The sequence below is a fragment of the Oncorhynchus kisutch genome, linkage group LG8, assembly GCF_002021735.2.
Source record: "Oncorhynchus kisutch isolate 150728-3 linkage group LG8, Okis_V2, whole genome shotgun sequence".
Classification (NCBI taxonomy): Eukaryota; Metazoa; Chordata; class Actinopteri; order Salmoniformes; family Salmonidae; genus Oncorhynchus; species Oncorhynchus kisutch.
The window spans coordinates 49,745,080-49,771,134 of NC_034181.2; the positions used below are offsets into that span (position 1 = coordinate 49,745,080).

At 45.6% G+C, this 26,055-nt stretch overlaps 1 protein-coding gene across 2 annotated transcripts in view; it reads right to left on the bottom strand.

The window, feature by feature from the left end:
- The window catches only part of kif6 (kinesin family member 6), a 203,262-nt gene that overhangs the window by 118,846 nt on the left and 58,361 nt on the right, over nt 1-26,055 (bottom strand). For both annotated transcript variants that reach the window (XM_020489411.2, XM_020489410.2), the window contains exons 10-11: nt 5,123-5,226; nt 2,113-2,218 (exon numbers count right to left, since the gene is read on the bottom strand). In XM_020489411.2, coding sequence (XP_020345000.1) covers nt 2,113-2,218; nt 5,123-5,226 — 210 coding nt within the window. The remainder of the gene's footprint in view (nt 1-2,112; nt 2,219-5,122; nt 5,227-26,055) is intronic.

A 26,055-nucleotide genomic window follows, 5' to 3' on the forward strand; every position in this document is an offset into this window, starting at 1 on the left:
CAGATTTAGCCTAACGCAGCAGGGCATCATGGTAGACTTCTCTGTGGCAAACAGTTCCTCTGGTAATCATTGAAACCTTCTTGAGGGGAGGCTCTGTACTTGGTTTTGTTCTTGGAAACGAGACTGAATATTCATTCACAGTCTGCATTGCTGTGGAATATGACCAATATCCCCAGCATCACAGCCCTAGGTGGGAGTAGAACAGGCTGCCCCACCTTTTCATTGTGCCGATTTCTCTCCAGGCCTGATCCATGTGCATGTTGACCAGACTCAAAGGTTGTTGCCTGATAGAGTCTAAACTCATCTTCCACCAGATCAACAGACGCTCCCTCAGGAATAATGCAGGGAAAGCGTGCCATGAAAAACATGAGAACTTGTCAGTCTGCCTGTTGGCAATGTCAGCAACCACTGCATGCTGGAGGAGCACATCTCCAAATGGAAATTTCAGCAACATGTAGTCTACTGCAGAAGAAAATATGTTTCTGACATCTGCATCGAAGGTCTTCAGATCCAGTTTGCCTTGGCCCCCAAGTTCAGTCTCTATAGTAGAGGAACGCTTGTCACCTCTCAAACAGGGCCAGTCACTAGGGCCAGCTCGCAAGTATTGGCTTTTTAGACACGGTTCCTAATCAACGCTAAAAGCAAAATCATTTTGAAAACATAACAAAAACAAATGATCGCATCGACACAGACCGCAAACTGTCTACACAACGCTAAAGTAGGCTACCACAAAGGGAATCTGAACGCTGTTCGCCAGAAGAGTCCCGTGTTTCAGCCTATGTAAAGGTGCTTATTGTATTTCTTTGCAGCACATTATTTCAGAATTTAGAAATTAAGAAAATCTCAAATCTAGTGCAAAAGTATGTTAGAAGCATGGCCTCTATTGCTAATACCGGACACTCATTCATTCATCATGCAGTCTTCAAATCTCCGACTCCATTTAATGCCAAGATGTTAATATTTATTTTTTATTATACTTTTATAATGCTTTTTGTGACGTGGATCATAATTACATTTACAGGTTGCGTGATCCTCGTAATGTTATGTGGAAAATACAACTAATGGGACGCAGAATGAAATGTATATCAAACTCGCAAAAATGCGACCAGTTGTTTTTCGGATTTGCATTTAATTTCTTTCACTAGCAAATGCGAGTGAACTGCTGGCACTTTAGAGCCCACTGAATGTCTATCTTACGTTCGCTAACGCTAGCTTGAAACAATTAGTGTTTACCTTTCCACAACACACAGAGCCAAAAAAGGGTTTTGGAACATGTGTTTATGTACAGCTGACAGTCGGCAAACTCAGCATCATAACAAACAAGTGGCAGACGAGGTCGCTACGTCGAATAATGATGTATTAATCTCCATGTCCGTTGACACAAACTCCAAACATGTCTGTGTGTTGCAGCTCGAGAATCGGGATATTAGATTTACTCAGTGGATTTATTTTTTATTAAAATGTTAAAAAAATATTTAAAAAATCAAGCACTATTCATAACTGTGGACTTTTAACTCGGATCTCCTACCTGGGTACATGGACAGAGAATTGCATAGTTGGTACGCAAAATGTGTGCATGTTGGCAAGTCTGCATACATTGATTATGCAAGAATGGGCTGCCATCAGTCAGGATGTGGCCCAGAAGTTAATTGACAGCAGACCAGGGCGGATTGCAGAGCTCTTGAAAAAGAAGGGTCAACACTACAAATATTGACTCTTTGCATCAACTTTATGTAATTGTCAATAAAAGCCTTTGACACAAATGAAATGCTTGTAATTATACTTCCGTATTTCATAGTAACATCTGACAAAAATATCTAACGACACTGAAGCAGCAAACTTTGTGGAAATTAATATTTGTGTTATTCTCAAAACTTTTGGGCACGACTGTAGACCTGAGGGAACACCCCTGTGGGAATGATAATGATGGGTATACACTGTGAGATATATGATGATAGTGGTTGCGTGGGGGCGGGGGCGGGGGAGGAGAGAACAAATGTAATGAGGTAATACAAACATATCAAAAGAGAGTTTAAGACTAAAAGAAGTGGGTGATGAGAAATGCTGAGCAGAGAGAAATTGTGTGTGAGAGAGAGAGCGAGTTAAAAGTACCTTTAGCAGAGAGAAACAGTAATGGATTTTTCTCATGTCAGGTCCCAATGCCAGTGTGACCTCACAATCAGGGTCTTCCAGAAAGATCTTGACCAGCTCCTCCATCCTGGGAGAAAAAAAAAAAAAAAACATGGAAGAACAGTATAAAGAACACGCACGTGTGCACAAAGAATACATGTTGACGCAAACACACACAATACTACCACAATACGACCAAAGCTCACAGCACTAAAGCATTTCGCAACCTTTCTCCAAGTTCTCCATTAGTTTCTTTTAAAACTTGAGCAAATCAAAGGGTTAAAATCTATGTTTGAGCTCAACAGCTATGTTTAAAGATTGGGTAGAGTCAAAGACAACTATTTACTTAAATGTGTGCAACAGTTCCACTGGGATAAACCATCGCTAGATGATAGTCCAAACATTGGTTCGTCAAGCATTGGAACTGGCCACAGGAAAAGACGCGGGGCAAAGATCCAATGTACTCAAGACAATACACAGTTCCATTTCCGCTAAAACATTGCTTTTGCAAAAACCTGCAAAGTTCATAGGTGTGCGGACCTAAAACAAACCAGGTGCTCTTATTTGAAGGTCCTGCAAGTCATCATATATATTTTAAGTGCTAAGCTCAAACTGGATTTTCAGAATGTTCCTCAATGCAAATGCTAATATTGAAGGGAGCAAAAGATCATCCTTGGTCTAACTTAGTACTGCATGATGTAGTACATGTGCTTATGTATTGAGAAACCGAAAGGTGTCCCACCAGCAACCATACAGTATGACCAATCAACAGTTGAAGTCGGGAAGTTTACATACACTTAGGTTGGAGTCATAAAAACAAATTTTTCAACCACTACACAAATTTCTTGTTAAACTTGGGCTTGCAACCCAAAGACCACTATCCCAACCGTGAAGCACGGGGGTGGCAGCATCATGTTGTGGGGGTGCTTTGCAGCAGGAGGGACTAGTGCACTTCACAAAATATATGGCTTCATGAGGAGGGAAATTATGTGGATATATTGAAGCAACATCTCAAGACATCAGTCAGTTAAAGCTTGGTCGTAAATGGGTCTCCAAAAGGACAATGACACCAAGCAAACTTCCAAAGTTGTGGCGAAATGGCTTAAGGACAACAAAGTCAAGGTATTGGAGTGGCATACACAAAGCCCTGACCTCAACCCTATAGAAAATGTGTGGGCAGAACTGAAAAAGCGTGTGCGAGTAAGGAGACCTACAAACCTGACTCAGTTACACCAACTCTGTCAGGAGGAATGGGACACAATTCACCCAACTTATTGTGAGAAGCTTGTGGAAGGCCATCCGAAATGTTTGACCCAAGTTAAATAATTTCAAGGCAATGCTACCAAATATTAATTGGGTGTATGTAAACTTCTGACCCACTGTGATGAAAGCTGAAATAAATAATTCTCTCTACTATTATTCTGACATTTCACATTCTTAAAATAAAGTGGTGATCCTAACTGACCTAAGACAGGGATTTGTACTCGGATTAAATGTCAGGAATTGTGAAAAACTGAGTTTAAATATATTTGGCTAAAGTATATGTAAACTTACGACTTCAACTGTATGCTCGTAGATCTGGAAATGTTACAACAAAAAAGCCAGGGAAAGTTTGCTTGGAGGATGATTTGACTTGGGCGGATCAATTTAATGCATAAACAAGTGAAGAAACAAGTAAATAAAAAGGTGGCCGTCGGTTGGTGCGGTCACAGCAGACATCATTACGTTTCCCCCTGCGTGAGTTTGACCACAGATAGGGGAAACCAGGGATAATCAGCCGAGGAGAGAGGGGAAATTGTAAAAACATTGGATCGAGGAAGCTGGGAGAGGTAAAGAGATCAGAACAGGAGGGAAGTGTTGCCAGGAGTTTAGGTGAAACCCTTGGGGTCTGAACACTGGGCCCGTCCACGGTCGAGTTCATTAGGCACCAAATGGAAAAAAGCGGACTGGAGCACACTGAAAATACCTGGACTCAACCATTAAGAAACTCATTTTCATTTTACATTCCAAAGCATAAAAAATCTAATCTGCGCATGTCCCAGGTCTTCCGTCTGTTGAGAGCGCTAGGGTCACTTTAAACGTTTCCTTAACTTAAACAATTTCCCCATAAATATATTTTATTAAACCCGGCCCAGATTGCCAAGAACAGTCCTTTGGGGGAACCCCTGAAGTTCAAAGTAAGCAGAAGATAATGTGGCTTTAACATCTTGGCAACTACTAGCTACATTGGCACAGTCCCGAATAACAGTCAAAATCATCATATACTGTGCGGCTAAAACTCGCTAGAATAAATAGCTGTGTAAAATAAAAATCTCTTTGTCTGGTGCGTGGTGTAAACATCCTGGAAGCAGGACAGAGGCCAGCACAGCACTGTTCCTGATCTCACTGTCCTGAGATGACTGCCTCAGTGAGGTCTAACTGCTGCTCAGATCATTACAGACACACAACCAATGCGGCACTGGCCGAATGCCTGCTGCTGCATTCTCCGGAACTTTGTAAATGTATTTTGCAACATTGAGCACTTTTTCTTCTTCCATGATACTCTAAATGTGTAAACTAAGAAACTGTGTACTTTGCTAGGCCGGATTCGATTTAATTCCTGCTATAGTTTTCTGAGTTGAAGACACATGCTATGAACACCCCTAAACATCATGGACGCATCGAAAATAGCACCCTTTTCCCTATTTCAGGGCTCTCCAACCCTGTTCCTAGGGAGCTACAGTCCTGTAAGTTTTCACTCCAAGTCTAATCTAGCGCACCTGATTCTAATAAATAGCTGGTTGATCAGCTGAAACAGGTTAGCTACAACTGGGGAACAGAGTGGGAGAGCCCTGCCTATATAGTGCATTTCTTTTGACCAGAGCCCTATGGGTCCTATAAAGGTAATACAGTGCAATTTGGGAGGCAGCCTATGATTTTAGTCTATGAGGCTTTCATTCAGTGGATTTGAATGACATATAATTGACTCTAGGCAAATATGAATGGAGCGTACTTATGAATCTCCTCTTGAGTTAGCTGGTCCTCTCTTTTCTCCCCGGTCACCATAGAGAGCTCTTCCTTCAGGCACTGGATCTCCCTCTTCAGACTCACAATTAGCTGGAAGACACAAAAGAACACACACACACTGGTCAGCAGGAGAACATGCACACACAAGTTTTGTCAGAGCAGGAGATAGCTCATTCACCCACTTAGAAATAGAGCCACGTTGGCCCATACACACAACATTTTGCCACTGCCAATTGATGACAGAATAAACTTAAAAATGAACTTGTGGTGACATGTTATTTAAGGACAGTCTAACCAGTTCCAGACAACTGGATGTTCTAGCAAGAAAGCACAGGAAGCTCTGATACCTCACCAAAACATAAAATAGCATTAACCTATTACGGGAAAAAGACAACACATAAAATCTCCTGTTTCTGTCTGCACGCGTTTGGTCAAAGCCTGCGGAGCCTATGGTTATGACCCAAATGGCACCCTGTTCCCTATATAGTGCACCACTTTTGACCAGGGCCCATAGGACTCTTATCAAAAGTAGTGCACTATGTTGGGAATACGGTGCCATTTGGGACAGCACTTATGTGCCGCTTGCCTTCAGGAAGCACTGACTGGGCTGGTACTATACGTGTGCGTCCCAAATGGCATCCTAATCCCTTTATAGTGCACTACTTTGGACCAGGGCCCACAAGAATTTTGTAAAAAAAAAGTACTGCACTATATAGAGAATAGGGTGTCATTTGAGACACATACTAAATATAAAAGGCCAAATCTCTCGCTATGTAGAGACATGACTTCTCTAATCACCTTTTGGACCAGACTTCACTCATTTGCAAAAGAACAGTCTAGTCTAATTGTTACAACTGAAAATGGGATAAATATAATGTAAACACTGATTAGAAACACTGATTAGAATCTTTAAACGTATCCACAATATTTTTCAGATGTCACAAAATGCAGAAATCAAAAAGGATCAAGTGGAATCTACTTCCTGTTGCATTACCTAATTCCCTGAAATCTGCACTAGCTGTGATAGCAAAGGCTGCATGTTTGGCTTGATTAGCTATATTTCAGTAATAAATAGCAAACCCCAGCATAGGCAACAGCTTTATAGAGATGACATGACTTGGAATTAAAATTAAGTCATCAAATAAAACAAATGTAATATATACACAACTGAAATATTTTATGAAAGTAATGTGAATAAATTATTGTTAATAAGTAATAATGTAATGGGCAGTCAATAACATCATGGGACTTTTATAAGTGGTTTTATTCTGTGTTGTTACAGCATTCAACCCACATAATGCATCAAATCAAATTGTATTTGTCACATACACATGTTTAGCAGATGTTATTGTGAAATGTTTGTGTTTCTAGCTACAACAGTGCAGTAATATCTAACAATTCACAACAATACACACAACCTAAAAGTGAAAGAATGGAATTGAGGAATATATAAATATTAGGATGAGCAATGTCAGAGTGGCATAGACTAAATACAGTAGAATAGAAAACATTTTATACATATGAGATGAGTAAAGCAAAAATATACAAACATTATTAAAGTGACTAGTGTTCCATTATTAAAGTGGCCAGTGATTTCAAGTCTATGTATATGGGGTAGCAGCCTCTAAGGTGTAGGGTTATGTAGCGAGGTGAACAGAAAGTGGCTTGGGTGGTTGTTGTCCTTGATGATATTTTTGATCTTCCTGTGCCGTCACGTCGGGTGCTGTAGGTGTCCTGGAGGGCAGGTCGTTTGCCCCCAATATGTGCATTTAGTGTAAAAAAAAATGTATAATCGAAACAATAATTTTTTCAATAATCAAACTGAAACCAAACAGACCAAAAAAAGCACTAATCGCTCAACACTATTTTGTTGAAACACATGGAGGGCATTCCTCATTTATTACTATTCTCTTTCTACAGTCTGTTCCCATCTGTGCTTCAGCCCCGGCCTCCACATTAGGGCAATCTGAGGGATAAATCTCCTGAAGTGTCTGGTCTATTGCAGGGGCTAAGAGGTTATTAAGGGTCAGGGATGACCTGGCTAGACATGACTTCAACTTTGATGCTAAGCAATAATATCTAGACAGTGTAATCTCCAGCGGATGGGTGGGTAGGTGTGTGCGTGTGACCAGTCTTTGGGGACAAATCACGGTAACACTTTATTTGGATAGTCCATCTGTAGATGCTCTACAGACTTCAACTATCTACTTACCCTAACCTTAGCTATCCATAGGGCGGCGCACAGTTGGCCCAGCGTCGTCCGGGTTTGGCCGGTTTTGGGCGTCATTGTAAATAACAATTTGTTCTTTAGTGCCTAGTTAAATAAAAGGTTACATTTAAAAATATATTTATAAATAAATAAACCCTAATTCTAAACATGACCCTAACCTTAGTAAGCAGTTGCTTATCAACAGATAACAGAACCTGAATTGCTCTACAGACTATCCAAATAAAGTGTGACCCAAATCACAAGGCAGATTCAGACACTAACTATTCCAGCAGCAGTAGAGAAACACAATCAAGAGCAACAACTATTTGCCAATTTTGCAACTGCTCTCGACAGTTGTCAGAAGCCTAGGGTCATTGAAAGTCAAGTGAAGGGCAAAGGTCAGATGAACAGACCTTAATAAAGCAGTATGACATCTTACAAAAGCCTGAGGAAACCAGACGGTCAGACAAAGTGACAAGAGAACCAAAAGCCGCTCCCAATCTCTTTTTACCCATTAAGCTTATGTGATATTCCCAGCTGTGCCCTCAAAGCTTGACCACTGGTCATTGGTCACTGGGAATGGTTTGGTTCTATTTCGGAGCCTGAACCCACGCTGCTACCGCAAGGCCAAAATCGTCTCCCATAGGCCCAGAATAAAGCCTGGCCGAGGCCATGTCATCCATGATGTCAGCACATAGCTACAGATCACTAGGTCAGGCTGGTGCAACAGAAGGCTATTGTCATGCAAACACTCTTTGAAACTTGATGCACTCAGCCTAAAAGTGTTATATATAAATTGCACACAAGTGGCCAGAAAGTAACTTCGGTGACAGTTACTCAGGTGTAAGGTTAGGTGAAATATTTAGGGCATTGTACATGATGTCAGCTGGTCCTCATGTTACTCCCGTGCTAGCCTCCCGACACTAGCTTCCTGTCAAGGCAAGGGCTGATTTCAAGGTTTTACTGCTAACCTACAAAGCATTACATGGGCTTGCTCCTATCTCTCTCATTTGGTCCTGCCCTACATACCTACACGTACACTAGGGTCACAAGATGCAGGCCTCCTAATTGTCCATAGAATTTCTAAGCAAACACCTGGAGGCAGGGCTTTCTCCTATAGAGCTCCATTTTTATGGAATGGTCTGCCTACCCATGTGAGAGACACAAACTCGGTCTCAACCTTTAAGTCTTAAGTCTTTACTGAAGGCTCATCTCTTCAGTGGGTCATATGATTGAGTGTAGTCTGGCCCAGGAGTGTAAAGGTGAACGGAAAGGCTCTGGAGCAACGAACCACCCTTGCTGTCTCTGCCTGGCCAGTTCCCCTCTTTCCACTGGGATTCTCTGCCTCTAACCCTATTACAGGGGCTGAGTAACTGGCTTACTGGTGCTCTTTCATGCCGTCCCTAGGAGGGGTGCGTCACTTGAGTGGGTTGAGTCACTGATGTGATCTTCCTGTCTGGGTTGGCGCCCCCCCTTGGGGTTGTACCATGGCGGTGATCTTTGTGGGCTATACTCTGCCTTGTCTAAGGATGGTAAGTTGGTGGTTGAAGATATCCCTCTAGTGGTGTGGGGGCTGTGCTTTGGCAAAGTGGATGGGGTTATATCCTTCCTGTTTGGCCCTGTGCAGGGGGTATCATTGGATGGGGCCACAGTGTCTCCTGACCCCTCCTGTCTCAACCGCCAGTATTTATGCTGCAGTAGTTTATGTGTCGGGGGGCTAGGGTCAGTTTGTTATATCTGGAGTACTTCTCCTGTCTTATCCGGTGTCCTGTGTGAATTTAGCGTAATTTCTGGACTATTAAGCGCACCTGAATATATATATATTTTTTAAGTATTTTGTACATAAATAAGCCGCACGTCTATAAGCCGCAGATGACTACCAGTACATTGAAACAAATGAACTTTACACAGCCTTTAAACGAAACACGGCTTGTAACAAAAATAACTAGGCTTTTAAACTAAACACGGCTTGTAACAAAAATAAATAGGCTTTAACGAAACACGGCTTGTAACAAAAATGTAAAAAAATAGCAGTAAACAGTAGCCTACCAAGAAAGGCATTGGTCACTATCTTCCTCCTCCTGTGCACTGAAACCACTGAAGTCATCTCCTTCGGTGTCGGAGTTGAATAGCCTCAGAATTGCTTCATCCGATGTTGGATCGCTGCCCTCTTCAACACGCAGCAGTCCAGCCTTTCGAAACCCGTTGATGATAGTGGATTCTTTGACAATGCTCCACGCTGTCAGCAGCTCTATATCCTTTTCCAACAGCCAGATCGATCGCCTTCAACTTGAAAGCTGCATCATATGCATTTCTCCATGTCTTTGCCATGATGAGGGTGACAAAATGACTACCGTAATCAGAATGATGGGAAGTTTGAGCGAGCTCGATTTACGTCACATGTGACGGTGCTCAGTTTTTTGGCGGCATGAATCTTGTGAAAGCGGGAAAAATCCATAAATTAGCCGCGTCATTGTATAAACCGCGAGGTTCAAAGCGTGGGAAAAAAGTAGCGGCTTATAGTCCGGAAATTACGGTAAGTATGCTCTCTCTAATTCGCTCTAATTCGACCTGAGCCCTAGGACCATGCCTCAGGACTACCTGGCATGATGACTCCTTGCTGTCCCCAGTCCACCTGGCCGTGCTGCTGCTCCAGTTTCAACTGTTCTGCCTGTGATTATTATTATTTGACCATGCTGGTCATTTATGAACATTTGAACATCTTGGCCATGTTCTGTTATAATCTCCACCCGGCAAAGCCAGAAGAGGACTGGCCACCCCTCATAGCCTGGTTCCTCTCTAGGTTTCTTCCTAGGTTTTGGCCTTTCTAGGGAGTTTTTCCTAGCCACCGTGCTTCTACACCTGCATTGCTTGCTGTTTGGGGTTTTAGGCTGCGTTTCTGTACAGCACTTTGAGATATCAGCTGATGTACGAAGGGCTATATAAATACATTTGATTTTGATTTGTGGCAGGGCTGAAATGCATTGGAAATGTTTTTGGGGGGATTCAGTTCATTTGCATGGCAAAGGGGGACTTTGCAATTAATTGCAATTCATCTGATCACTCTTCATAACATTCTGGAGTATATGCAAATTGCCATCATACAAACTGAGGCAGCAGACTTTGTTAAAATTAATATTTGTGTCATTCTCAATACTTTTGGCCACAACTGTACATACACATCTATGTGTTATTTGTGATAGGCCTATGGGATAATATTTGATCAAATCACAGTATTGTAGTGACCTTAGTACAACAACTAGTGACCTCAACCGGGGTCCGAGCCTCTTGGTGTAATGGCTACATGTTGGACTACACCCCCAAAATTCCCTGTAAGGTGCTATTATGGGAACACTTTCAAACAGACTGGCATGTTTCACTCAGTTTTGTGCCTACTGAACACCACCCTTCAGACAATGACGCTGAGTATGTCCTTCGCTGCCCTGTACTGGATCGTGTTCGCTAAACACAAAATGGAAAAACGGACAGAAACGGAGAAGGACTTCCTGAACTTGGAAAACAAAAACAAACTTTTTCCTCCTCTATATCTGTCTGTTCCTCAGTTTGATTACAGTGTCAGCCTTAATATTGTTATGTTTCCCCTGTCAATAATGAATATGACCCTGGAATCCATCACCAACAAGCACTATCGTCCGTTTCCCCTCCCTTCTTTAATGATGGCGAGACGATGGGAACTTCAGGAATTTTTAACACCCATTTCCCAAACATGTCTCTCTCTCTCTCTGGCTGACTGTAGCAGGCAGACCTGGGTTCAAATACTACTTTGCATCTTTCAAATACTTGTAGATTATATTTTAGCCTCCCTCGTGTGCCAGATGGGCAGGGTTTGCAGTTTTGTGAGTATTCTATTGATTTCATTGCAACAGAATAGCTCAATCAAAACCATTTCAAGTAGTTGAAATTATTTCAAGTAGTGTTTGAACACAGGTCTGGTAGCAGGGCTGGTTGTTTGAGTTATGGGTATGTGCAAATCACCCTTCTCTGGTCAGACAGGGGGAGGGGAACGGGATGCTGCTACTGCCTGACTGCTGATAGGTAAACTATGATAAAAAGGAACTTGAGTGACCACCACAAGAGGGGAAAACTGTCTTGGACACAATCCTCTCTCATGAAGAACCAATAACGCACATCTCATACGTATATCGATAAAATACATAGCTTTATAACCAGGGATGGAATTGGGAATCATGTGGAAACAGAGTTAGAAAAGTGAAAAGGTCAAAATCTAAGAGGCAAACACTTGGACAATTGTGAGTTTTAACTCTGCACAACTCTTAGGACAATATTTATCTATTGTTTTTGTCAAACTTGCTCAAGCTCAGTACATCTGGATGGGAGTCATTGATGGACAGCAATATTCAAACTTTGTCTAAAATTATGAAGCAAATGTAAGTGAGGACAGAGGCTGGACCACTCAGAAATACTCAACACCTCTTGGAAAGCCATTCAGGTGTCTTTGACATAAAACATTTTGTAATTGTCCCGCTGAAAAATAAAACTATCCCAGGGTTAGATTTTCAGAAGACTGAGGAGGGTTTTCCTCTGCTTTCCTATGGGACTCCCAATCACAGCCAATTGTGATACAGCCTGGATTTGAACAAGGGTGTCAGATTCAACCCAGTGATGCCTTAGACCGCTGCGCCACTCGGGAGCCCAAGTTTTCATTATGGCAAGATCAACTCAAATAAACAAAGAGAAACGACAATCTTATCTTCACTGTTGACGTTGAGACTGGTGTTTTGCGGGTAGTATTTAATGAAGCTGCCAGTTGAGGACATGTGAGTTTTTCAAACTAGACACTAATATACTGGTCCTCATGCTCAGCTGTGCACCGGGGCTTCCCACTCCTCTTTCTATTCTAGTTATAGCCAGTTTGCTCTGTTCTGTGAAGGGAGTAGTACACAGGGTGGTACGAGATTTTCAGTATCTTGGCAATTTCTCGCATGGAATAGCCTTCATTTCTCAGAACAAGAATAGATTGACGAGTTTCAGAAGAAAGTTCTTTGTTTCTGACCATTTTGAGCCTGTAATCGAACCCACAAATGCTGATGCTCCAGATACTCAACTAGTATAAAGAAGGCCACTTTTATTGGTTCTTTAATCAGAACAACAGTTTTCAGCTGTGCTAACATAATTGCAAAAGGCTTTTCTAATGATCATTTAGCCTTTTAAAATTATAAACTTGGATTAGCTAACATAACGTGAACGGAAATGTATGTCTGCAGCATCAGTGGATAGAATTATGTTTATATGTGCAAGAGCTCTTCAATGATCTTACAAATGTAGTCTAATAATATTTAACATGCCACGTATATTCATGTGTAAAATATCTACGATCTTAAACATGTGGTTTAACCATATATCACATCTTACAATCCATAGCCCTCCATTTGGCAAATCTGACCATAACTCTATCCTCCTGAATCCTGCTAACAAGCAACAGTTATTTTTATATTTTACCCCTTTTTCTTCCCAATTTTGAGGTGTCAAATTGGTATTTACAGTCGTGTTTCATCGCTGCAACTCCTGTAAGGACTCGGGAGAGGAGAAGGTCGAGAGTCATGCGTCCTCCAACCTTCTTGGCACAATGCCCGCTTAATCCCGGAAGCCAGCCACACCAATGTGTCGGAGGAAACACCGGGAACCTGGCAACGATGTCAGCGTGCATGCACCCGGGCCGCCACAGGAGTCTCTAGAGCGCGATGGGACAAGGACATCCCTGCCGGCCAAACCCTCCCCTAACCCGGACGATGCTGGGCCAATTGTGCGCCGCCCCATCGGTCTCCCGGTCACAGCCGGCTGTGACAGAGCCTGGACTTGAACCTGGATTTCTCGTGGCACAGCTAGCAACTGCGATGCAGTGCCTTAGATCACTGCACCATTTGGGAGGCCGTACAAGCAACAATTCCAAGAGGAAGTACCAGTGACGTGCTCAATACGGAAGTGGTCAGATGAAGCAGATGCTAAGCTACAGGACTGTTTCTGAAATAGACAGACTGAAATATGTTCTGGGATTCATCCGATGGCATTGAGGAGTTAACCACATCAGTCACCAGCTTCATTAATAAGTGCATCGACGACGTCATGTCCACAATGACAGTACGCACCGTGACTTTTGTCAAATGTTGTTGCGTCACAAACTTGAATTTAAAATGGATTAAATTGAGATTTTGTGTCACTGGTCTACACACAGTATCTTATAATGTCAAAGTGGAATTAAGTTTTTTGAAATGTTTACAAATCAATAAAAAATGTAATGTTTTGAGTCAATAAGTATTCAACCCTTTGGTTATGGCAAGCCTAAATAAGTTCAGGAGTAAAAATGTATTTAAGTCACATACTAAGTTGCATGGACTCACTCGGTGTGCAATAATAGTGTTTGACATTATTTGTGAATGACTACCTATCTTTGTACCCCACACATACTGTTAGGTCCACCAGTCGATCAGTGAATTTCAATCACAGATTAAATCAGCAAGACCAGGGAGATTTACCAATGCCTCGCAAAGATGGGCACCTATTGGTAGATGGGAAAAAAAGAAAAAAAAACAGAAGACCTATCATATCCCTTTGAGCAAGTTATTAATTATACTTGGATGGTGTATGACAACACCCAGTCACAACAAAGATACAGGCATCCTTGCTAAGGACACCTCTCAGGGATTTCACCATGAGGCCAATGGTGACTTAAAAAAAAGTCCCATTACAGAGGGCAAAAAATATGGCAGAGCATTTTTTCTCCTTAATAGAAATTGTTATGTTTGGAGCTCTCCAACTCTCCATATTTTCAAGCATAGTGGTGGCTGTATCATGTTATGCTTGTAATCTTTAACTGGAGAGTTTTCAGGATGAAAAAGAAATGGAATGGAGCTATGCACAGGCAAAATCCTAGAGGAAAGATTAATTCACCTTAACCTAAAACACAAGGCCAAATATACACTGAAAATCTATGGCAAGACCTGAAAATGGTTTTCTAGCAATGATCAACATCCAATATGACAGAACTTGAGGAATTTTGAACATAATAATGGGCCAATATTGCACAATCCAGGTATGGAAAGCTCTTATCCAGAAAGACTCACAGCTATAATCGAAGCCAAAAGGTGATTCTAACATGTGTATTCTATGTATTCTAACACACTAAGGTGTGTGAATACTTATGTAAATTACAGTAATTTTCTGTATTTTATTTTCAATAGAGTGGCAAAAAATGTCATGGAGTATTTTGTGTTGATGGGTGAGATGTAAAAAACATTTTGTATCCATTTTGTATTTTATTTACAATACATTGGCAAAAAAATTATATAAAGATGTCATGATGGCGTATTTTGTGTTGATGGGTGAGATGTATAAAAACATTTTGAATCCATTTTGAATTCATGCTATAAACACAACTAAATGTGGAATAAGTCAAGGGGTATGAATAATTTCTGAAGGCATTAACTTAACCTTAACTTAATTCTCAATGTGGACCCTACTATTCTTGGCTCTCACCAGTCAGCACGATGGGGGAATGGACTTATCTGCAACCAAAGAGGATCCACCACTTGCATTAGTCCAAATATCACTTACATAAGATTTGGTATTGGGTTGCCAAAGTTACTGTCTAAACTGTCCTGCTTTCTCCAACTCACAGCCCACCATTTCCAACACCAAAATGTGTGCCTTTCAATTATCCCCTAGTAAATCCTGGGTTCCTCCCCTTCACTAAAATACATTGAACTGTACAAAACTGTCAACTGTACAAAAGCAGGTTGTTCCCCACAAGGTATAACTGCACTTAACAGATAGGAGAGTCCAACTTGCAACGTGTCTGCAGGGACAGAGTAGGGCCAAAAAGGTAGCTCTAAACCAACACAAATTACAACATTCTGATCATCTGCAAGGCAAAATCCACTACAACCTTTATTTCACCACTGTGTGTGTGTGTGTGTGTGTGTGTGTGTCCAGTGAGTGAGTGAGTGAGTGTCCAGTGAGTGAGTGAGTGTGTCCAGTAAGTGAGTAAGTGAGTGTGTCCCGTGAGTGAGTGAGTGAGTCCCGTGAGTGAGTGTGTCCAGTGAGTGAGTGAGTGAGTCCAGTGTGTGAGTGAGTGAGTGAGTCCAGTGAGTGAGTGTGTCCAGTGAATGAGTGAGTGAGTGTGTCCAGTGAGCGAGTGAGTGAGTGAGTGAGTGAGTGAGTGAGTGAGTGAGTGAGTGAGTGAGTGAGTGAGTGAGTGAGTGAGTGACTGACTGAGTGACTGACTGAGTGACTGAGTGAGAGAGTATGTCCAGTGAGTGAGTGTGTCCAGTGAGTGAGTGAATCGAGTGAGTGAGTGAGTGAGTCCAGTGAGTGAGTCCATTGAGTGAGTGAGTCCAGTGAGTGAGTGACTGTGTCCAGTGAGTGAGTGAGTGACTGTGTCCAGTGAGTGAGTGAGTGAGTGAGTGTGTCCAGTGAATGAGTGAGTGTGTCCAGTAAGTGAGTAAGTGAGTGTGTCCCATGAGTGAGTGAGTGAGTGAGTGAGTCCCGTGAGTGAGTGTGTCCAGTGAGTGAGTGAGTGAGTGAGTGAGTGAGTGAGTCCAGTGTGTGAGTGAGTGAATGAGTGGGTGAGTGTGTGTGTGTCCAGTGAGTGAGTGAATGTGTCCAGTAAGTGAGTACGTGAGTGTGTCCTGTGAGTGAGTCCAGTGAGTCCCGTGAGTGAGTGTGTCCAGTGAGTGAGTGAGTCCAGTGTGTGAGTGAGTGAGTGAGTGAGTGAGTGAGTGAGTGAGTGAGTGAGTGAGTGACAGGGAGGAGTGACAAAACAGAGAGCGGGGAGGGGAGAGACAGAATGGAGGGGGAGGGATGTATTGGTGTGCACAGGCGTGTTTGCACTCAAGATCAAGGGGGCTTAAATGAATGAGTCCAGTGAGTGAGTGAGTGAGTGAGTGAGTGAATCCAGTGAGTGAGTGTGTGTGTCCATTGAGTGAGTGAATCCATTGAGTGAGTGAATCCAGTGAGTGAGTGAGTACAGTGAGTGTGTCCAGTGAGTGAGTGTGTCCAGTGAGTGAGTGAGTCCAGTGAGTGAGTGAGTCCAGTGAGTGAGTGTGTCCAGTGAGTGAGTGAGTCCAGTGAGTGAGTGTGTCCAGTGAGTGAGTGACTGAGTGTGTCCAGTGGGTGAGTAAGTGAGTGTGTCCAGTGGGTGAGTGAGTGTCCAGTGAGTAAGTGAGTGAGTCCAGTGTGTGAGTGAGTGAGTGAGTCCAGTGAGAGAGTGTGTCCAGTGAATGAGTGAGTGAGTGAGTCCAGTGAGCGAGTGAGTGAGTGAGTGAGTGAGTGAGTGAGTGAGTGAGTGACTGAGTGACTGAGTGAGAGAGTATGTCCAGTGAGTGAGTGTGTCCAGTGAGTGAGTGAATCGAGTGAGTGAGTGAGTGAGTCCAGTGAGTGAGTCCATTGAGTGAGTGAGTCCAGTGAGTGAGTGACTGTGTCCAGTGAGTGAGTGAGTGACTGTGTCCAGTGAGTGAGTGAGTGTGTCCAGTGAATGAGTGAGTGTGTCCAGTAAGTGAGTAAGTGAGTGTGTCCCATGAGTGAGTGAGTGAGTGAGTGAGTCCCGTGAGTGAGTGTGTCCAGTGAGTGAGTGAGTGAGTGAGTGAGTGAGTGAGTGAGTGAGTCCAGTGTGTGAGTGAGTGAATGAGTGGGTGAGTGTGTGTGTGTCCAGTGAGTGAGTGAATGTGTCCAGTAAGTGAGTACGTGAGTGTGTCCTGTGAGTGAGTCCAGTGAGTCCCGTGAGTGAGTGTGTCCAGTGAGTGAGTGAGTCCAGTGTGTGAGTGAGTGAGTGAGTGAGTGAGTGAGTGAGTGAGTGAGTGAGTGAGTGAGTGAGTGACAGGGAGGAGTGACAAAACAGAGAGCGGGGAGGGGAGAGACAGAATGGAGGGGGAGGGATGTATTGGTGTGCACAGGCGTGTTTGCACTCAAGATCAAGGGGGCTTAAATGAATGAGTCCAGTGAGTGAGTGAGTGAGTCCAGTGAGTGAGTGAGTGAGTGAGTCCAGTGACTGTGTCCAGTGAGTGAGTGAGTGAATCCAGTGAGTGAGTGTGTCCAGTGAGTGAGTGTGTCCAGTGAGTGAGTGTGTCCAGTGAGTGAGTGAGTGTGTCCAGTGAGTGAGTGAGTGTGTCCAGTGAGTGAGTGAGTGTGTCCAGTGAGTGAGTCCAGTGAGTGAGTGAGTGAGTCCAGTGAGTGAGTGAGTGTGTCCAGTGAGTGAGTCCAGTGAGTGAGTGAGTGAGTCCAGTGAGTGAGTGAGTGAGTCCAGTGAGTGAGTGAGTGAGTGAGTGAGTGAGTGAGTCCAGTGAGTGAGTGAATCCAGTGAGTGAGTGTGTGTGTCCATTGAGTGAGTGAGTCCATTGAGTGAGTGAGTCCAGTGAGTGAGTGAGTCCAGTGAGTGAGTGTGTCCAGTGAGTGAGTGAGTGAGTGAGTGAGTGAGTGAGTGAGTGAGTGAGTGAGTGAATCCAGTGAGTGAGTGTGTGTGTCCATTGAGTGAGTGAATCCATTGAGTGAGTGAATCCAGTGAGTGAGTGAGTACAGTGAGTGTGTCCAGTGAGTGAGTGTGTCCAGTGAGTGAGTGAGTCCAGTGAGTGAGTGAGTCCAGTGAGTGAGTGTGTCCAGTGAGTGAGTGAGTCCAGTGAGTGAGTGTGTCCAGTGAGTGAGTGACTGAGTGTGTCCAGTGGGTGAGTGACTGAGTGTGTCCAGTGGGTGAGTGAGTGTCCAGTGAGTAAGTGAGTGAGTCCAGTGTGTGAGTGAGTGAGTGAGTCCAGTGAGAGAGTGTGTCCAGTGAATGAGTGAGTGAGTGAGTCCAGTGAGCGAGTGAGTGAGTGAGTGTGTCCAGTGAGTGAGTGACTGAGTGTGTCCAGTGGGTGAGTGACTGAGTGTGTCCAGTGGGTGAGTGAGTGTCCAGTGAGTAAGTGAGTGAGTCCAGTGTGTGAGTGAGTGAGTGAGTCCAGTGAGAGAGTGTGTCCAGTGAATGAGTGAGTGAGTGAGTCCAGTGAGCGAGTGAGTGAGTGAGTGAGTGTGTCCAGTGAGTGAGTGTGTCCAGTGAGTGAGTGAATCCAGTGAGTGAGTGAGTCCAGTGAGTGAGTGAGTCCATTGAGTGAGTGAGTCCAGTGAGTGAGTGACTGTGGACTGTGTCCAGTGAGTGAGTGAGTGACTGTGTCCAGTGAGTGAGTGAGTGAGTGTGTCCAGTGAATGAGTGAGTGTGTCCAGTAAGTGAGTAAGTGAGTGTGTCCCGTGAGTGAGTGAGTGAGTCCCGTGAGTGAGTGTGTCCAGTGAGTGAGTGAGTGAGTGAGTGAGTGAGTGAGTCCAGTGAGTGAGTGAGTGAGTCCAGTGACTGTGTCCAGTGAGTGAGTGAGTGAGTCCAGTGAGTGAGTGTGTCCAGTGAGTGAGTGAGTCCAGTGAGTGAGTGAGTGTGTCCAGTGAGTGAGTGAGTGTGTCCAGTGAGTGAGTCCAGTGAGTGAGTCCAGTGAGTGAGTGAGTGAGTCCAGTGAGTGAGTGTGTCCAGTGAGTGAGTGTGTCCAGTGAGTGAGTGTGTCCAGTGAGTGAGTGTGTGTGTGTCCAGTGAGTGAGTGAGTGTGTCCAGTGAGTGTGTCCAGTGAGTGAGTCCAGTGAGTGAGTGAGTGAGTCCAGTGAGTGAGTGAGTGAGTCCAGTGAGTGAGTGAGTGAGTGAGTGAGTGAGTCCAGTGAGTGAGTGTGTGTGTCCATTGAGTGAGTGAGTCCATTGAGTGAGTGAGTCTATTGAGTGAGTGAGTCCAGTGAGTGAGTGAGTCCAGTGAGTGAGTGAGTCCAGTGAGTGAGTGAGTGAGTGTGTCCAGTGAGTGAGTCCAGTGAGTCCAGTGAGTGAGTGTGTCCAGTGAGTGAGTGAGTGAGTGAATCCAGTGAGTGAGTGTGTGTGTCCATTGAGTGAGTGAGTCCAATGAGTGAGTGAGTGAGTCCAGTGAGTGAGTGAGTCCAGTGAGTGAGTGAGTAAAGTGAGTGTGTCCAGTGAGTGAGTGTGTCCATTGAGTGAGTGAGTCCAGTGAGTGAGTGAGTCCAGTGAGTGAGTGAGTCCAGTGAGTGAGTGTGTCCAGTGAGTGAGTGACTGAGTGTGTCCAGTGGGTGAGTGAGTGAGTCCATTGAGTGAGTGAGTCCAGTGAGTGAGTGACTGTGGACTGTGTCCAGTGAGTGAGTGTGTCCAGTGAGTGAGTGAGTCCAGTGAGTGAGTGAGTCCAGTGAGTGAGTGTGTCCAGTGAGTGAGTGAGTCCAGTGAGTGAGTGTGTCCAGTGAGTGAGTGACTGAGTGTGTCCAGTGGGTGAGTGACTGAGTGTGTCCAGTGGGTGAGTGAGTGTCCAGTGAGTAAGTGAGTGAGTCCAGTGTGTGAGTGAGTGAGTGAGTCCAGTGAGAGAGTGTGTCCAGTGAATGAGTGAGTGAGTGAGTCCAGTGAGCGAGTGAGTGAGTGAGTGAGTGTGTCCAGTGAGTGAGTGTGTCCAGTGAGTGAGTGAATCCAGTGAGTGAGTGAGTCCAGTGAGTGAGTGAGTCCATTGAGTGAGTGAGTCCAGTGAGTGAGTGACTGTGGACTGTGTCCAGTGAGTGAGTGAGTGACTGTGTCCAGTGAGTGAGTGAGTGAGTGTGTCCAGTGAATGAGTGAGTGTGTCCAGTAAGTGAGTAAGTGAGTGTGTCCCGTGAGTGAGTGAGTGAGTCCCGTGAGTGAGTGAGTCCCGTGAGTGAGTGTGTCCAGTGAGTGAGTGAGTGAGTGAGTGAGTGAGTCCAGTGAGTGAGTGAGTGAGTCCAGTGAGTGAGTGAGTGAGTCCAGTGACTGTGTCCAGTGAGTGAGTGAGTGAGTCCAGTGAGTGAGTGTGTCCAGTGAGTGAGTGAGTCCAGTGAGTGAGTGAGTGTGTCCAGTGAGTGAGTGAGTGTGTCCAGTGAGTGAGTCCAGTGAGTGAGTCCAGTGAGTGAGTGAGTGAGTCCAGTGAGTGAGTGTGTCCAGTGAGTGAGTGTGTCCAGTGAGTGAGTGTGTCCAGTGAGTGAGTGTGTGTGTGTCCAGTGAGTGAGTGAGTGTGTCCAGTGAGTGTGTCCAGTGAGTGAGTCCAGTGAGTGAGTGAGTGAGTCCAGTGAGTGAGTGAGGGAGTCCAGTGAGTGAGTGAGTGAGTGAGTGAGTGAGTCCAGTGAGTGAGTGTGTGTGTCCATTGAGTGAGTGAGTCCATTGAGTGAGTGAGTCTATTGAGTGAGTGAGTCCAGTGAGTGAGTGAGTCCAGTGAGTGAGTGAGTCCAGTGAGTGAGTGAGTGAGTGTGTCCAGTGAGTGAGTCCAGTGAGTCCAGTGAGTGAGTGTGTCCAGTGAGTGAGTGAGTGAGTGAATCCAGTGAGTGAGTGTGTGTGTCCATTGAGTGAGTGAGTCCAAATAGTGAGTGAGTGAGTCCAGTGAGTGAGTGAGACCAGTGAGTGAGTGAGTAAAGTGAGTGTGTCCAGTGAGTGAGTGTGTCCATTGAGTGAGTGAGTCCAGTGAGTGAGTGAGTCCAGTGAGTGAGTGAGTCCAGTGAGTGAGTGTGTCCAGTGAGTGAGAGACTGAGTGTGTCCAGTGGGTGAGTGAGTGAGTCCATTGAGTGAGTGAGTCCAGTGAGTGAGTGACTGTGGACTGTGTCCAGTGAGTGAGTGAGTGACTGTGTCCAGTGAGTGAGTGAGTGAGTGTGTCCAGTGAGCGAATGAGTGAGTGAGTGAGTGAGTGCGTGAGTGTGTCCAGTGAGTGAGTGTGTCCAGTGAGTGAGTGAATCCAGTGAGTGAGTGAGTGAGTGAGTCCAGTGAGTGAGTGAGTGAGTCCAGTGACTGTGTCCAGTGAGTGAGTGTGTCCAGTGAGTGAGTGTGTCCAGTGAGTGAGTGAGTGTGTCCAGTGAGTGAGTGAGTGTGTCCAGTGAGTGAGTGAGTGTGTCCAGTGAGTGTGTCCAGTGAGTGAGTCCAGTGAGTGAGTGAGTGAGTCCAGTGAGCGAGTGAGTGAGTCCAGTGAGTGAGTGAGTGAGTGAGTGAGTCCAGTGAGTGAGTGTGTGTGTCCATTGAGTGAGTGAGTCCATTGAGTGAGTGAGTCTATTGAGTGAGTGAGTCCAGTGAGTGAGTGAGTCCAGTGAGTGAGTGAGTCCAGTGAGTGAGTGAGTACAGTGAGTGTGTCCAGTGAGTGAGTCCAGTGAGTCCAGTGAGTGAGTGTGTCCAGTGAGTGAGTGAGTGAATCCAGTGAGTGAGTGAGTCCAGTGAGTGAGTGACTGTGGACTGTGTCCAGTGAGTGAGTGAGTGACTGTGTCCAGTGAGTGAGTGAGTGAGTGTGTCCAGTGAGCGAGTGAGTGAGTGAGTGTGTCCAGTGAGTGAGTGTGTCCAGTGAGTGAGTGAATCCAGTGAGTGAGTGAGTGAGTGAGTCCAGTGAGTGAGTGAGTCCATTGAGTGAGTGAGTCCAGTGAGTGAGTGACTGTGGACTGTGTCCAGTGAGTGAGTGAGTGACTGTGTCCAGTGAGTGAGTGAGTGAGTGTGTCCAGTGAATGAGTGAGTGTGTCCAGTAAGTGAGTAAGTGAGTGTGTCCCGTGAGTGAGTGAGTGTGTCCAGTGAGTGAGTGAGTGAGTCCAGTGTGTGAGTGAGTGAATGAGTGGGTGAGTGTGTATGTGTCCAGTGAGTGAGTGAATGTGTCCAGTAAGTGAGTAAGTAAGTGAGTAAGTGAGTGTGTCCCGTGAGTGAGTCCAGTGAGTCCCGTGAGTGAGTGTGTCCAGTGAGTGAGTGAGTGAGTCCAGTGTGTGAGTGAGTGAGTGAGTCCAGTGAGTGAGTGAGTGAGTCCAGTGAGTGAGTGAGTGAGTCCAGTGACTGTGTCCAGTGAGTGAGTGAGTGAGTGAGTGAGTGAGTGTGTCCAGTGAGTGAGTGTGTCCAGTGAGTGAGTGTGTCCAGTGAGTGAGTGTGTCCAGTGAGTGAGTGAGTGTGTCCAGTGAGTGAGTGAGTGTGTCCAGTGAGTGAGTCCAGTGAGTGAGTGAGTGAGTGAGTGAGTGAGTCCAGTGAGTGAGTGAATCCAGTGAGTGAGTGTGTGTGTCCATTGAGTGAGTGAGTCCATTGAGTGAGTGAGTCCAGTGAGTGAGTGAGTCCAGTGAGTGAGTGAGTACAGTGAGTGAGTCCAGTGAGTGAGTGTGTCCAGTGAGTGAGTGAGTCCAGTGAGTGAGTCCAGTGAGTGAGTGAGTGAGTCCAGTGACTGTGTCCAGTGAGTGAGTGAGTCCAGTGAGTGAGTGTGTCCAGTGAGTGAGTGTGTCCAGTGAGTGAGTGTGTCCAGTGAGTGAGTGAGTGTGTCCAGTGAGTGAGTGAGTGTGTCCAGTGAGTGTGTCCAGTGAGTGAGTCCAGTGAGTGAGTGAGTGAGTCCAGTGAGTGAGTCCAGTGAGTGAGTGAGTGAGTGAGTGAGTCCAGTGAGTGAGTGTGTGTGTCCATTGAGTGAGTGAGTCTATTGAGTGAGTGAGTCCAGTGAGTGAGTGAGTCCAGTGAGTGAGTGAGTACAGTGAGTGTGTCCAGTGAGTGAGTCCAGTTAGTCCAGTGAGTGAGTGTGTCCAGTGAGTAAGTGAGTGAGTGAATCCAGTGAGTGAGTGTGTGTGTCCATTGAGTGAGTGAGTCCATTGAGTGAGTGAGTGAGTGAGTCCAGTGAGTGAGTGAGTGAGTACAGTGAGTGTGTCCAGTCAGTGAGTGTGTCCAGTGAGTGAGTGAGTCCAGTGAGTGAGTGACTGAGTGTGTCCAGTGGGTGAGTGACTGAGTGTGTCCAGTGGGTGAGTGAGTGTCCAGTAAGTAAGTGAGTGAGTCCAGTGTGTGAGTGAATGAGTGAGTGAGTCCAGTGAGTGAGTGTATCCAGTGAATGAGTTAGTGAGTGTGTCCAGTGAGCGAGTGAGTGAGTGAGTGAGTGTGTCCAGTGAGTGAGTGTGTCCAGTGAGTGAGTGAATCCAGTGAGTGAGTGAGTGAGTGAGTCCAGTGAGTGAGTGAGTCCATTGAGTGAGTGAGTCCAGTGAGTGAGTGACTGTGGACTGTGTCCAGTGAGTGAGTGAGTGACTGTGTCCAGTGAGTGAGTGAGTGAGTGTGTCCAGTGAATGAGTGAGTGTGTCCAGTAAGTGAGTAAGTGAGTGTGTCCCGTGAGTGAGTGAGTGAGTGTGTCCAGTGAGTGAGTGAGTGAGTGAGTCCAGTGTGTGAGTGAGTGAATGAGTGGGTGAGTGTGTGTGTGTCCAGTGAGTGAGTGAATGTGTCCAGTAAGTGAGTAAGTAAGTGAGTAAGTGAGTGTGTCCCGTGAGTGAGTCCAGTGAGTCCCGTGAGTGAGTGTGTCCAGTGAGTGAGTGAGTGAGTCCAGTGTGTGAGTGAGTGAGTGAGTCCAGTGAGTGACTGAGTGAGTCCAGTGAGTGAGTGAGTGAGTCCAGTGACTGTGTCCAGTGAGTGAGTGAGTGAGTGAGTGAGTGAGTGAGTGAGTGAGTCCAGTGAGTGAGTGTGGTGGGTGAGTGAGTCCAGTGAGTGAGTGTGTCCAGTGAGTGAGTGTGTCCAGTGAGTGAGTGTGTCCAGTGAGTGAGTGAGTGTGTCCAGTGAGTGAGTGAGTGTGTCCAGTGAGTGTGTCCAGTGAGTGAGTCCAGTGAGTGAGTGAGTGAGTCCAGTGAGTGAGTCCAGTGAGTGAGTGAGTGAGTGAGTGAGTCCAGTGAGTGAGTGTGTGTGTCCATTGAGTGAGTGAGTCTATTGAGTGAGTGAGTCCAGTGAGTGAGTGAGTCCAGTGAGTGAGTGAGTCCAGTGAGTGAGTGAGTACAGTGAGTGTGTCCAGTGAGTGAGTCCAGTTAGTCCAGTGAGTGAGTGTGTCCAGTGAGTAAGTGAGTGAGTGAATCCAGTGAGTGAGTGTGTGTGTCCATTGAGTGAGTGAGTCCATTGAGTGAGTGAGTGAGTGAGTCCAGTGAGTGAGTGAGTGAGTACAGTGAGTGTGTCCAGTCAGTGAGTGTGTCCAGTGAGTGAGTGAGTCCAGTGAGTGAGTGACTGAGTGTGTCCGGTGGGTGAGTGACTGAGTGTGTCCAGTGGGTGAGTGAGTGTCCAGTAAGTAAGTGAGTGAGTCCAGTGTGTGAGTGAATGAGTGAGTGAGTCCAGTGAGTGAGTGTATCCAGTGAATGAGTTAGTGAGTGTGTCCAGTGAGCGAGTGAGTGAGTGAGTGAGTGTGTCCAGTGAGTGAGTGAATCCAGTGAGTGAGTGAGTGAGTGAGTCCAGTGAGTGAGTGAGTCCATTGAGTGAGTGAGTCCAGTGAGTGAGTGACTGTGGACTGTGTCCAGTGAGTGAGTGAGTGACTGTGTCCAGTGAGTGAGTGAGTGAGTGTGTCCAGTGAATGAGTGAGTGTGTCCAGTAAGTGAGTAAGTGAGTGTGTCCCGTGAGTGAGTGAGTGAGTGTGTCCAGTGAGTGAGTGAGTGAGTGAGTCCAGTGTGTGAGTGAGTGAATGAGTGGGTGAGTGTGTGTGTGTCCAGTGAGTGAGTGAATGTGTCCAGTAAGTGAGTAAGTAAGTGAGTAAGTGAGTGTGTCCCGTGAGTGAGTCCAGTGAGTCCCGTGAGTGAGTGTGTCCAGTGAGTGAGTGAGTGAGTCCAGTGTGTGAGTGAGTGAGTGAGTCCAGTGAGTGACTGAGTGAGTCCAGTGAGTGAGTGAGTGAGTCCAGTGACTGTGTCCAGTGAGTGAGTGAGTGAGTGAGTGAGTGAGTGAGTGAGTGAGTGAGTCCAGTGAGTGAGTGTGTCCAGTGAGTGAGTGTGTCCAGTGAGTGAGTGAGTGTGTCCAGTGAGTGAGTCCAGTGAGTGAGTGAGTCCAGTGAGTGAGTGAGTCCAGTGAGTGAGTGAGTGAGTGAGTGAGTGAGTCCAGTGAGTGAGTGAATCCAGTGAGTGAGTGTGTGTGTCCATTGAGTGAGTGAGTCCATTGAGTGAGTGAGTCCAGTGAGTGAGTGAGTCCAGTGAGTGAGTGAGTACAGTGAGTGTGTCCAGTGAGTGAGTGTGTCCAGTGAGTGAGTGAGTGTGTCCAGTGAGTGAGTCCAGTGAGTGAGTGAGTCCAGTGAGTCCAGTGAGTGAGTCCAGTGAGTGAGTGAGTCCAGTGAGTGAGTGAGTGAGTGAGTGAGTGAGTGAGTGAGTCCATTGAGTGAGTGAATCCAGTGAGTGAGTGAGTCCAGTGAGTGAGTGAGTACAGTGAGTGTGTCCAGTGAGTGAGTGTGTCCAGTGAGTGAGTGAGTCCAGTGAGTGAGTGAGTCCAGTGAGTGAGTGTGTCCAGTGAGTGAGTGAGTGAGTGAGTGAGTGAGTGAGTGAGTCCATTGAGTGAGTGAATCCAGTGAGTGAGTGAGTCCAGTGAGTGAGTGAGTACAGTGAGTGTGTCCAGTGAGTGAGTGTGTCCAGTGAGTGAGTGAGTCCAGTGAGTGAGTGAGTCCAGTGAGTGAGTGTGTCCAGTGAGTGAGTGACTGAGTGTGTCCAGTGGGTGAGTGAGTGTCCAGTGAGTAAGTGAGTGAGTGAGTCCATTGAGTGAGTGAGTCCAGTGAGTGAGTGAGTCCAGTGAGTGAGTGTGTCCAGTGAGTGAGTGAGTGAGTGAGTCCAGTGAGTGTGTGAGTGAGTCCAGTGAGTGAGTGAGTGAGTGAGTGAGTGAGTGAGTGTCCGGTGAATGAGTGAGTCCATTGAGTGAGTGTGTCCAGTGAGTGAGTGAGTCCAGTGAGTGTCCAGTGAGTGAGTGTGTCCAG